Source organism: Bos javanicus, chromosome 19 (assembly GCF_032452875.1).
Source record: "Bos javanicus breed banteng chromosome 19, ARS-OSU_banteng_1.0, whole genome shotgun sequence".
Classification (NCBI taxonomy): domain Eukaryota; kingdom Metazoa; phylum Chordata; class Mammalia; order Artiodactyla; family Bovidae; genus Bos; species Bos javanicus.
Genome location: NC_083886.1, coordinates 57,892,152 through 57,904,973, shown reverse-complemented (window position 1 = coordinate 57,904,973; position 12,822 = coordinate 57,892,152). Strand labels below are relative to the sequence as shown.

At 46.4% G+C, this 12,822-nt stretch overlaps 1 protein-coding gene and 1 non-coding gene across 3 annotated transcripts; one reads left to right on the top strand and one right to left on the bottom strand.

Annotated features, from left to right (window-relative positions):
* The first annotated feature begins 206 nt into the window (after nucleotides 1-206).
* TRNAR-CCU (transfer RNA arginine (anticodon CCU)) lies at nucleotides 207-279 on the top strand. The gene has a single exon. It is a non-coding gene; the product is annotated as a tRNA-Arg (tRNA).
* Nucleotides 280-7,955: 7,676 nt separating this feature from the next.
* On the bottom strand, nucleotides 7,956-12,767 carry ATP5PD (ATP synthase peripheral stalk subunit d). 2 transcript variants are annotated; one of them, XM_061392884.1, is made up of 7 exons: nucleotides 12,663-12,696; nucleotides 11,645-11,733; nucleotides 11,122-11,251; nucleotides 10,752-10,848; nucleotides 9,257-9,328; nucleotides 8,306-8,368; nucleotides 7,956-8,155 (listed from the first exon to the last, which is right to left on the bottom strand). In XM_061392884.1, the coding sequence occupies exons 3-7, from the start codon at nucleotides 11,241-11,243 to the stop codon at nucleotides 8,024-8,026; spliced, it is 486 nt and encodes a 161-aa protein (XP_061248868.1). In that variant the 5' UTR covers nucleotides 11,244-11,251; nucleotides 11,645-11,733; nucleotides 12,663-12,696; the 3' UTR covers nucleotides 7,956-8,023. The 2 variants fall into 2 exon arrangements, with proteins under 2 accessions (XP_061248868.1, XP_061248867.1); XM_061392883.1 differs by lacking the exon at nucleotides 11,645-11,733 and having other exon boundaries at nucleotides 12,663-12,767.
* Nucleotides 12,768-12,822: the final 55 nt, after the last annotated feature.

The following is a 12,822-nucleotide window of genomic DNA, read 5'->3' as shown; positions in this document are numbered from 1 at the left end:
CGACACTCTTGCGCCGCAACCAAACCCGGCCATTGCCCTTGTTTCAGGCGCGGAGACAGCGCGGGACCCTCTCCTCGCAGCTACTTCCATCACCTGGGGCTCGTGTCCAGTTAGGCTTTGCACCTGGGAACTTCCGGTTGACGTCACTACGCCGGCCTGCGGCGTCATAGTTCAAGAGACAAGTGATCGAGCGCCATTTTTGTGAAGCCCCAGTGGCCTAATGGATAAGGCACTGGCCTCCTAAGCCAGGGATTGTGGGTTCGAGTCCCATCTGGGGTGGGGGTGGATAGACCACCGAACGTTCTTCTTTACATCCCTTCACGACCACCAGATAGCAAGTTTTTCTCCTTCCTCCTGAGACCGTTTTCGTGTTTGTGGATGCCACTTTGCCGTTTCATTTTGATCGAGCCTGACTCTACTCTGAGAGGTAGACTGATACGAGGGCAAATGGTTCCCCATTTCGTGTTGCCTCTCTGGGTTGACGTCTAAACAGTCACGTGGCGAACGGGCTCCGCCAGCTACGAATCCCTGTGCAAAAGAAGCGAGCTTGTTCAGTGCGAGTCCATCTTTGTGAAGTTAAAAGCAGACCACGCAGTAGCAACCCCGTCCCTCCCTGCCCCCCGGAGCCCCCAGCTGGAGACAGGCAGGCCGGGTCGGGGTGGGCGCTGACCAGCTCCGTGCCCTTCGTTTGAGAGCGCGCCCGCCAGTGCCCTGTGCTGCGGCGAGAAGGGGTGCAAGGACGCTTGTGTTTGCACGCTCCTTGAACAGTGGGGCGACAACGGCCAGTCTCTTGTGTGCACCCAGGTCCCATGGGTAAAAGATGACCCTGCTCGCATTGGGTGATCGCAGCGCTGTTTAAAAAGGGATTAACAGATAAACAAGGTCTTCCTGCTTAGCACAGGGAACTAGATTCAATATCCTATGATAAATCATAATGGAAAAGAATATGAAAAATGATTGTTCTGGCACTCAACAGAGTATTCTAGAGTCCTCTGCCTCTTTCTAAGCTTCTAGGATTACCAGCTGGAATGCCAAGTGTCTGATAGTAAGGGTGGTGTGAGAGGGGCAGGTAGCAACTTGCTATGGCCACAACCAGGGGAGGAGAACAAAGTACCCAGAGGACCCTGGAGTAAGCAAATTGCATTTGATCTCGTGGGCAGAGGGTTTTAAGCAGGGGAATAAGATAACTATATTTGCATTTTGAAAAGATCCCCTTGGCAGCACCTTAATAAATGAATTAAAGACAACACTATAAATCAACTATGCTATGCTCTGCTAAGTCACTTCAGTCGTGTCCGACTCTGTGCGACCCCAGAGACGGCAGCCCACCAGGCTCCCCGTCCCTGGGATTCTCCAGGCAAGAACACTGGAGTGGGTTGCCATTTCCTTTTCCAGTGCGTGAAAGTGAAAAGTGAAAGTGAAGTCGCTCAGTAGTTTCCGACTCTTAGCGACCCCATGGATTGCAGCCTAACAGGCTCCTCCGTCCATGGGATTTTCCAAGCAAGAGTACTGGAGTGGGGTGCCATTGCCTTCTCCGGTAAATCAACTATACTCCTATATATATATGTATATTTTAAGAAGGAATTAGAGGCAGGTGAGAGTACAGGCAGGGAGACCTCTTAGGGAGAGACTGTGATTCAGGGAAGAAATGACCAAACCATGAATGGAGGCTCTAGCAGGTCCATGAACGATCTTTGCCTGAATAAACTACAGTTGACCCTGGATCAATTTAGGGATTAGGGCTGCCGACCCTTCTCAGTCAAATAATCTTGAGTAACTTTACACTCTGCTCTCTGCACCCGCAGGTTCAACTGACCTCAGATGGTATAGTTCTGTAGTATGTACTTAAAAAAAAAAAAATCCACATATAAATGGTCCCAATCAGTTCCAACTTGTGTTAAGGGTCAACTGTACTTCATTAGGGAGAAGGCAATGGCACCCCACTCCAGTACTGTTGCCCGGAAAATCCCGTAGATGGAGGAGCCTGGTAGGCTGCAGTCCATGGGGTCGTTAAGAGTCAGACACGACTGAGCGACTTCACTTTCACTTTCCACTTTCATGCATTGGAAAAGGAAATGGCAACCCACTCCAGTGTTCTTGCCTGGAGAAGTCCATGGACAGGGAAGCCTGGTAGGCTGCAGTCCATGGGGTCGCACAGAGTCGGACACGAATGAAGTGACTTAGCAGCAGCAGCAGCAGTACTTCATTAGGGATTACAAAATAGCAATTTTCCCAATGTTACTTTTCTTTCCACATTTATTAACTGGAATACTTTGTAAAGGACTTTTGTCATTAACTAGGTCTATTAGTTTATCCTGAAATACTTTTGTTTAAATTAAGACACGATCAGATCAGATCAGGTCAGATCAGTCCCTCAGTCGTGTCTGACTCTGTGACCCCATGAATCGCAGCACACTAGGCCTCCCTGTCCATCACCAACTCCTGGAGTTCACTCAGACTCACGTCCATTGAGTCAGTGATGCCATCCAGCCATCTCATCCTCTGTTGTCCCCTTCTCCTCCTGCCCCCAATCCCTCCCAGCATCAGAGTCTTTTCCAATGAGTCAACTCTTTGCATGAGGTGGCCAAAGTACTGGAGTTTCAGCTTTAGCATCATTCCTTCCAAAGAAATCCCAGGGCTGATCTCCTTCAGAATAGACTGGTTGGATCTCCTTGCAGTCCAAGGGACTCTCAAGAGTCTTCTCCAACACCACACTTCAAAAGCATCAATTCTTCGGCACTCAGCCTTCTTCACAGTCCAACTCTCACATCCATACATGACCACAGGAAAAACCATAGCCTTGACTAGACGGACCTTTGTTGGCAAAGTAATGTCTCTGCTTTTGAATATGCTATCTAGGTTGGTCATAACTTTCCTTCCAAGGAGTAAGCACCTCTTAATTTCATGGCTGCAGTCACCATCTGCAGTGATTTTGGAGCCCAAAAAATAAAGTCGGACACTGTTTCCACTGTTTCCCCATCTATTTCCCATGAAGTGATGGGACCAGATGCCATGATCTTCATTTTCTGAATGTTGAGCTTTAAGCCAACTTTTTTACTCTCCACTTTCACTTTCATCAAGAGGCTTTTGAGTTCCTCTTCACTTTCTGCCATAACGTGGTATCATCTGCATATCTGAGGTTATTGATACTTCTCCCAGCAATCTTGATTCCAGCTTGTGTTTCTTCCAGTCCAGCGTTTCTCATGATGTACTCTGCATGTAAGTTAAATAAACAGGGTGACAATATACAGCCTTGACGAACTCCTTTTCCTATTTGGAGCCAGTCTGTTGTTCCATGTCCAGTTCTAACTGTTGCTTCCTGACCTGCATACGGGTTTCTCAAGAGGCAGGTCAGGTGGTCTGGTATTCCCATCTCTTTCAGAATTTTCCACAGTTTATTGTGATCCACACAGTCAAAGGCTTTGGCATAGTCAATAAAGCGGAAATAGATGCTTTTCTGGAACTCTCTTGCTTTTTACATGATCCAGCGGATGTTGGCAATTTGATCTCTGGTTCCTCTGCCTTTTCTAAAACCAGCTTGAACATCAGGAAGTTCACGGTTCACGTATTGGAGACTTTTGAGCATTACTAGAGTGTGAGATGAGTGCAATTGTGCAGTAGGTTGAGCATTCTTTGGCATTGGCTTTCTTTGGGATTAGAATGAAAACTGACCTTTTCCAGTCCTGTGGCCACTGCTGAGTTTTCCAAATGTGCTGGCATATTGAGTGCAGCACTTTCACAGCATCATCTTTCAGGATTTGGAATAGCTCCACTGGAATTCCATCACCTCCATTAGCTTTGTTCGTAGTGATGCTTTCTAAGGCCAACTTGACTTCACATTCCAGGATGTCTGGCTCTAGGTGAGTGATCACACCATCGTGATTATCTGGGTCGTGAAGATCTTTTTTGTACAGTTCTTCTGTGTATTCTTGCCATCTCTTCTTAATATCTTCTGCTTCTGTTAGGTCCATACCATTTCTGTTCTTTATCGAGCTCATCTTTGCATGAAATGTTCCTTTGGTATCTCTGATTTTCTTGAAGAGATCTCTAGTCTTTCCCATTCTGTTGTTTTCCTCTATTTCTTTGCATTGATCACTGAGGAAGGCTTTCTTATCTCTTCTTGGTATTCTTTGGAACTCTGCATTCAGATGTTTATATCCTTCCTTTTCTCCTTTGCTTTTCGCTTCTTTTCACAGCTGCTTGTAAGGCCTCCCCAGACAGCCATTTTGCTTTTTTGCATTTCTTTTCCATGGGGATGGTCTTGATCCCTGTCTCCTGTACAGTGTCACGAACCTCCGTCCATAGTTCATCAGGCACTCTATCTATCAGATCTAGGCCCTCAAATCTATTTCTCACTTCCACTGTATAATCATAAGGGACTTGATTTAGGTCATACCCGAATGGTCTAGTGGTTTTCCCTACTTTCTTCAATTTAAGTCTGAATTTGGCAAAAGGAGTTCATGGTCTGAGCCATAGTCAGCTCCTGGTCTTGTTTTTGCTGACTGTATAGAGCTTCTCCATCTTTGGCTGCAAAGAATATAATCAATCTGATTTCGGTGTTGACCATCTGGTGATGTCCATGTATAGAGCCTTCTCTTGTGTTGTTGGAAGAGCGTGTTTGTTATGACCAGTGCATTTTCTTGGCAAAACTCTATCAGTCTTTGCCCTGCTTCATTCCGTATTCCAAGGCCAAATTTCCCTGTTACTCCAGGTGTTTCTTGACTTTCTACTTTTGCATTCCAGTACCCTATAATGAAAAGGACACCTTTTTGGGGTGTTAGTTCTAAAAGGTCTTATAGGTCTTCATAGAACCATTCAACTTCAGCTTCTTCAGCGTTACAGGTTGGGGCATAGACTTGGATTACTGTGATATTGAATGGTTTGCCTTGGAAACAAACAGAGATCATTCTGTTGTTTTTGAGATTGCATCCAAGTACTGCATTTCGGACTCTTTTGTTGACCATGATGGCTACTCCATTTCTTCTGAGGGATTCCTGCCCGCAGTAGTAGATATAATGGTCATCTGAGTTAAATTCACCCATTCCAGTCCATTTCAGTTCGCTGATTCCTAGAATGTCGACATTCACTCTTGCCATCTCTTGTTTGACCACTTCCAATTTGCCTTGATTCATGGACCTGACATTCCAGGTTCCTATGCAATATTGCTCTTTACAGCATCAGACCTTGCTTCTATCACCAGTCACATCCACAGCTGGGTATTGTTTTTGCTTTGGCTCCATCCCTTCATTCTTTCTGGAGTTATTTCTCCACTGATCTCCAGTAGCATATTGGGCACCTACTGACCTGGGGAGTTTCTCTTTCAGTATCCTATCATTTTGCCTTTTCATACTGTTCATGGGGTTCTCAAGGCAAGAATACTGAAATGGTTTGCCATTCCCTTCTCCAGTGGACCACATTCTGTCAGATCTCTCCACCATGACCCGCCCATCTTGGGTGGCCCCACAGGCATGGCTTAGTTTCATTGAGTTAGATAAGGCTGTGGTCCTAGTGTGATTAGATTGACTAGTTTTCTGTGAGTATAGTTTCAGTGTGTTTGCCCTCTGATGCCCTCTTGCAACACCTACCGTCTTACTTGGGTTTCTCTTACCTTGGGCGTGGGTATCTCTTCACGGCTGCTCCAGCAAAGTGCAGCCATTGCTCCTTACCTCAGATGAGGGGTATCTCCTCACCGCCGCCCCTTCCTGACCTTCAATGTGGGATAGCTCCTCTAGGCCCTCCTGCACCCGAGCAGCCACAGCTCCTTGGACATGGGGTTGGTCCTCCCGGCCGCCACCCTTGGCCTGATAAATGCATATTTTTCCAATGCCAGTTTTTAGAATAAGGAGTTGAAACCCTTGATATAGCCCATCTATCCATTTTTCAACTCTCTCCCTCTTTTTTTTTTTTTTTTGCCACACCTTGGCTTCCAAGATTTTAGCTCCTGGACCAGGGATTGAACCCTGCTGGGCAGTGAAAGCACTGAATCCTGACCATTGAACCTCCAAGGAAGGTCCTAACTTTTTAAGGATGAACAGCTTGTACCTGGATTTTGAATTGACCCAGTTAGAAACTTTCCCTTTTAATAGAGGTATTTACTGATTCACAATTACCCTAAGTGTGTTTGGTTCTGTGTTTATGCTACTTACGTTTTGCTTAACTGTTGCCATGTAGGAAGTACATCTCTCTAGTGATCTGAAAAGCACAATCTTATTTTACTAGTGATAATTTTTCACGTAAAATCAATGCATGCTCAATGCAAAAACTTCAAACAATTCAGGATATAAAACCTCAAAGTGTGCCCCCCCCCCGCCCCCAACTCCCGCCATGCTTCATAAATGCCTGGGACTGAGATAATGTTAGTTTTTCACTCGTTTCTCACTGTAAGTCTTCCGACACCTTCCCTCAAATGCTAGGGACCCCTCCATTAATTTTTGGTCTTGCCACAAGGGATCTTAGTTCCCCAACCCGGATCCAACCCATGTCGCCTGCAGTGGAAATGCAGGGTCTTAACCATGGACAACCAGGGAAATCACAGGGACTCCTTTCCCATTGTCACAAAAGTTTCACAGGCCTTTCATTGATTCTTCCCTTCCCGGTTCTAACCACACTCCAAAAGATTCCGTTTTTACTTTTCTGCATCCCTAGATCTTCAACTGGATGGCTGGGTGCCAATGCAATGATTCACAGCGGTGGGGAGGGAGCATGTGGTACTTGTTTTGTGCATGAAAGGCCTTCTGTGGAGCTTGACTGCTGAACGTCACGGATCATGACTGAAGCTGCCCTAAGTGGAACACGCCTTGCCCCCCGGTTTCATTTTACCTTCAGCCCAGCCCCTGCCCTATAAATTAGGGGTGACGTGCCCCAAGGTCTATTCAGCTTATGTCCTTTAAGACATTACTTCCTTGAGGGTTATCAGCCACTGTTGATCTCCTCCCAGACATCTGCAATCTCTGGCAGAAATGTCACAAAATTGTTGAAATGTGTGTCTTTTCCTCAGTAGGTTTTTTCCAACAGGATTTAAGCCACATCAAGTCGGATGCCTTTGCTTAGATTGCTTTCTTACTGAGAAGCTTCCCAGATTATCTCATTTCATTCTTATTACAATCCTGATGTTTGTAAATGAGGAAAGGAAAAGTCTGGAGATGGCAGATTAATCTAGAACCAGCAATTAAATGGTCAAGGGCAGGTGTAAGCAGTAGGCATACAAGCTCCTCTGACTTCAAGGACAACAGAACTTTCCCCACCATCTCATCTTACTTTAAACTGCCTGTATTTCCTGGCAGTGCTCAGGCATCCTGCAAGGAATTCTGCTATAATAAAAAATAAATCCTGCTATAATAATTGTTTAGTCACTAAGTCATGGTTTTTCCAGTAGTCATGGACGGATGTGAGACTTGGACCATAAAGAAGGCTGAGCGCCGAAGAAAGGATGCTTTTGAACTGTGATGCTGGAGGACTCTTGAGAGTCCCTTGGACTGCAAGGAGATCCAACCAGTCCATCCTAAAGGATATCAGTCCAGAATATTTATCAGGAGGATTGATGCTGAAGCTCCAATACTTTGGCCACCTGATGCAAAGAGCCGACTCATGGAAAAGACCCTGATGCTGGGAAAGACTGAAGGCAAGTGAAGTGAAGCTGGTGGTAGAGGATGAGATGGTTAGATAGCATCATTGATTCAATGAATATGAATTTGAGCAAACTCCTGGAGATAGTGAAAGACAGGGAAACTGGATGTGCTGCAGTCCGTGAGGTTGCAGAGGGTCGGACAGGACTGAGCTCCTGCACAACCACCACTGCAGCCTTGGGCCTCAGTAACTTGCTTCCTACACATCCTCACCGTTAGCCGACCACACACACCTGTGGGCACACCTTTCCAGTCCAACAAAAGCTCTGCTCCCAGTGAGATCACCCGAGTTTTAATTATCTCAACCACAAAGGAGCAGACACACACAGCACCATGTAATTATTTTTAATGTCCAGAGTTTATAATTCCAGGGCCAGAGCTGTCTCCTGGACTTGAGCTTATAAGGTCTCAATTGGCCTGTGAGGCCAGTAGGGGTACTTCTTCTTGTCTAATTTGGTTTCTGGGAAGACTTCATTCAAGTCCTCAATGGTCATCTGATCAAATGGAATTATGTTCCTCATCTTCTCCAGCTGAAAAAAGAGGGGAAATGTGTCAAAATAAAAAGGGTTGCAGAGATACAAAAAAAGAATCCGAGACAGGTGACTGCTGCTAGGTGAAGGACACGTGGCTGTGAAAGGAGAGAAAACAGATTACAAGCAAAGGCCAAGGCTCATCCTTACCTCTTTCTCATATTCCTGAATCCTGGTCTTTGACTGAGTCAAAAACTCAGCACAACTTTTCACCTTTAAGAGAAGGGAGAAATTCTGTTTTGAAACCAACCTGTACCTTCCCAACCCTGAGCCTCCCAAGGTATGAGGAGTCCCGGACCGCCCCCCCCCCCCCCCGCCACCCCACTGCTTTCCCATACTCTGTGGAGAGGAGGTGGGCTCCTCTGACTACTTGGGGGATTCTGCTTTAGGGGGCAAACTGCAGCTCTCCCCAACACCCACAAAGAAGCCCGTTCAGGAGAACCAGCTTAAGGCGGCAGGCCCAGGGTTCTTCAGTGAGTTATTTGCCTAGGCAACCTACAAACGCCTGCATCACCCGGGCCAGCCGAATGGCCAGGACAAGCCACTGACCACCCAGTCAGACTTCTCCTTGGTGGAGCCACCTGGGTTCCAACACTGGGCTTTTAGTACTTTCAAGCAAAGGGGTATTTGACTACTCACTACCGTGTATAATTTTCCTGCCCAGTTTCAGCTCCTTGATTGTTTTTAACGGTCATGTTGAGGTATAACTGCCATACAATAAAACGCACATATTTAAAGACTACTACTTGATAGGGGTTGATATACGCATCCACCTGCGGAACCGTCACCACAGTGAAGACCGTTTCATATTTATCACCCCCTCCACCCCAACCCCAGGCAACCACTGATGTGCTGGTCACCAGAGGTTTACCTGAGTTTGTTTATCGTTTTCCAGCAGTGGAGTCATGCAGTGTGTACTCCTTTGCTGGATTCTTTCACTCACATAATTATCCTAAGGCTCATCTGTATCACTGCATTCGTTAACAGTTCATCCCTTTTTAGCGATCCTTTAAATTCCCTCCACCTTAACCTTACTAGTAAGAAACAGAACTGTCAGGAATTAAGAGAATTTTAGAATAAGTAAGGGCCTCAACTACTTACATCTTCTTTTTCTTCAGCATCCACCTGGGCAGTATATTTATCCTCTGGTATAGGAACCTTCAGGGCATTAAACTACAAACACAGGAATAATGAACTGTTGTTAATATCACCAGGAGTCCCCCCCAAAAGGACTCAAAAGCTGCTAATTGTAATAGATCATATAAAAACACATTCTCCATTCCAGGCGGTAAGAGCAGGCATCTGGGGCATTCTATTGGAAAGAGTATTAGACTGGCAATGGGAGCTCAAGGTTCCACTGCCTCATCACTAGCTGGAGACCTTGGACAATTCTCTCATTACAATGAGCTTCAGTTTCTTCACTTGATAAAGAGAGGCAGACTGATGACCTCAAAGAACCCTGCGGTTCCAAAGTAATTCTGATTTCTCTTTTTTTAATTTTATTTATTTTGGCTGTGCCACACAGCACGTAGGATCTTAGTTCCCTGACCACGGATGGTTACCTGTGCCCCTTGCAGTGGAAAAGCGGAGTCCAAACCACTGGACCACCAGGGAAGTCCCCTGATTTCTCTGTGAAAAGAAACCCTAGTGGACAGGTAGCTGAAGTCATATTTGCATAACAGAGATGGATGAGACCTTCTCCCTAGACGACGGCTTAGTGTCTTGGCCCTGGCACTGAGCGCTGTTCCTAGCAGAGTGGGCCCTCAATAACTATCTGCTGAATGAACAAGCAAATCGTGGATAATCAAATTTAACATCAGAATATAGGTGGGCGAGGGCTTCCCTGGTGGTTCAGTAATAAAGAGTCCACCTGGTGATGCAGGGGACACAGGTTCGATCCCTGATCTAGGAAGATCCCACAAGCGGTGGAACAACTAAACCCAGGCACCACAACTATCGAGCCTGTGCTCTAGAGCCAGGGAGCCACAGCTACTGAGCATACGTGCTGCAGGTACTGAAGCCCTCACACCCCAGAGCTAGGGAAGCCGCCACAGTAAGAAGCCTGCACGCCATAACTAAGAGAGCGAACCCCTGCTCACCGCAACCAGAGAAAAGCCCACGCAGCAACAGAGACCCAGCACAGTCAAAAACTAAGTTATAAAAAGAAGAAGAAAGATAGGTGATCGAGAGACCACAGCTACAAGGGACAATAAAAAAGCAGAGGAAAACAGTAAAAGAGTAGGAGAAAATGTCAGCTTGATTTAAAAGGAGACAGGTGGGGAGTGCAGAGGAAGCCAGGCAGAAACACCCAACTCAACAGCCCTCTGGCTCTCGGATTAAGACTCTGTTATACCGTTTTCTTAGGTAAGAAACCTGCTGAATGAGGAGGCCCTGAGTTCTCCGCACCTACTTACCATTTTAAATCTATCATCACAAGACCTTTGGCTGCACCCATCTCTCCTGAGCCTCCCTTGGGATCTGGGTGTTAACACCACTCCTCTTTCCTCACTGTCATCCCGTGTAACTGTCCACGGTCCTGCTCCCCCACCCACAGCCACGTTAACAAGACCAGAGCTTTAGCTGCCTGAAGGCTCACCTTCTTCTCAAAGTCATCCACCAAGCCAGCCTTTGCCACGTTGGCCTTGTAGTAAGCCCAGTCGATGGCAGGTGGCTTCTCAGGCAGAGTAGCCAACCTGCTCACACAGAAAAGCAAAAGTTAGGACTGTTGCACGAGCAAGAGGAAATTCACACAGCAATTTCCCTATTCTTCATGCCTATGGCCTGGAGCTATCGCCACACTCCTCCCTAGGAGGGAGATCATAGGAATGCAAAAAAATAATAATAACAATTCACTAGTGTTTAGAAAATGCATGAATTTCTTTCTGCCAGAAGAACATCAGAATTCATATATTTTGTTTCCACATGAAATCACAAGTCCAGAGGCTCCCTCTCAGCAAGGTACTGACCTGGAGGTTAGGGTCTCATTCCAGGACTTCAAGGAGTTAGCCACGGCCTTCTGGTTCCGAGGGATGATCTCCCCAAAAGCTACCCAGTCAATGGTTTTTAGAGCAAGTTTCCGTCCAGCCATCTTGAGATCTTGGAAAATACAACAGGTCGGATCAAAACAGGGCTCTTGGAGAGAATCCTATGAAGGGCATCGCAGAAGTATTCAAATTTTAAGAAATAGATCAGCATCATATGAGTGGGTATATCTGTCAACTAAAGGAATTAGGATGACAGTATCAGAAGAGGACACTTTAGTTTTTAAAATTCAAGATGTACAACCTGGCATATATTCTAGATGGTATACCCTCTCTTCCCCATCTCCTAATTTATCCTTAAAAGTCCAGTTATTAAAAAAAAGAAAAAATCCAGTTATCCAGTGTTTGCACTCCATGTACCTTTGGAAACATTGCTAAAGCAATATTCATGCATTACATAAAAGTTAGTAATTTAAAAACACTTCCACTCAGCCTACATTTTACTCACTGATTCTCCAGTGCACAGAACCTGACACATATTCACATTTCAACAAGGCTTAGTTAAATAGAGCAGACGCTGGAACGAAATTTCCTCACCTGAAAAATGGGGATAAGCCCTCTTAGCCAAAAAAAGGCTGTTAAAAATATCAAATATAACTGTGCACACCAATTTGCACTACAAACTTAAGGGGCTCTCTACCCACACCTTATTCATGCCTGGTGATCCCCTGCAGTGTTAGTACATACCCTGAGTATACTGGCAATACTCAGAAAAAAAAAAATGTTTTCAATACATACGTGAATGTGAGAGAACATGGAAAGTAATCACAACCGTTAAAGATCTTTAAAAACTATGGGGTGGATCACAAAGGAGATGTGGGCCTTAAAAGAAAGAAGACACATGTCCAACATCTGCCTCTTCCTTTCACTCTCAAGACAGCTTATGTTCCCTGGAGTGAAGGTGAGGGGCGGGTGACCTTAAATACACCAGATAGAGTAAGTGCCCTTGCTGAGAGTTTTCCAAGCTCGGAAGCTTCGTAAATGTGTTTGTTGTCTTTTATTTACTGCTGAATCCCCAGCGCCTAGAACAGATCCTGAACACAGCAGGTGCTCAGTGAATATTTACTGAATCGGAAAATGAACCCTGCACTAGAGAAGCTCTGAAAGCTCCACACGCTCGAAAGCTGGAACCTTCAGAAGGGAAGCGCACAGCCCTCCAGCCTGCTGGCGTCACCAAGCAGGCTAAAACTACGTCCCGGCAACGTTTCCTCAGCCTCCAAACCGGACTCCTGAAGCCGCCAGGCTGGAGTCAGGCTGGACGAGAGAAAGGTTACTGGAAGCCCTAAAAGTCAAGAGGCCACAAACTGGCCTCTGCGGCCTCGCGCTAGAGGGAGAGGACAGGAAGAGGGCGCGAAAGAGCAGCCGCGCGAAGCAGAGGAGAGACAAGGGTCGAGCCGAGGTATGCAGGAGCAGAGCAGAGAAACCCACTGTGTTCAGGTACGTGAGAGGCCCCCAAGCCCACTCACCTTCACCGACCCCGGGCGGCCCGCAGTCCACAGCAGCAGAGAACGGAAGTGGGTCACCGGAAGCTCTCCCCTCAGCCAACCCCAAACCCAAGGGGGCGGGCCTTGTCTTGCGGTTCAGCGAATAGAGGTGAGGGCTGATTCAGGAAGTTCCGCCTCCGGG

Coding starts and splice junctions, on each gene's coding strand:
- ATP5PD (XM_061392883.1), bottom strand. CDS start 11,243: ATGGCTGGACGGAAACTTGCTCTAAAAACCATTGACTGGGTAGCTTTT. Junction 10,849..11,121: donor AATGAGACCCTAACCTCCAG/GTCAGTACCTTG, acceptor CTGTGTGAGCAG/GTTGGCTACTCTGCCTGAGA. Junction 8,156..8,305: donor TTCAGGAATATGAGAAAGAG/GTAAGGATGAGC, acceptor CTCTTTTTTCAG/CTGGAGAAGATGAGGAACAT.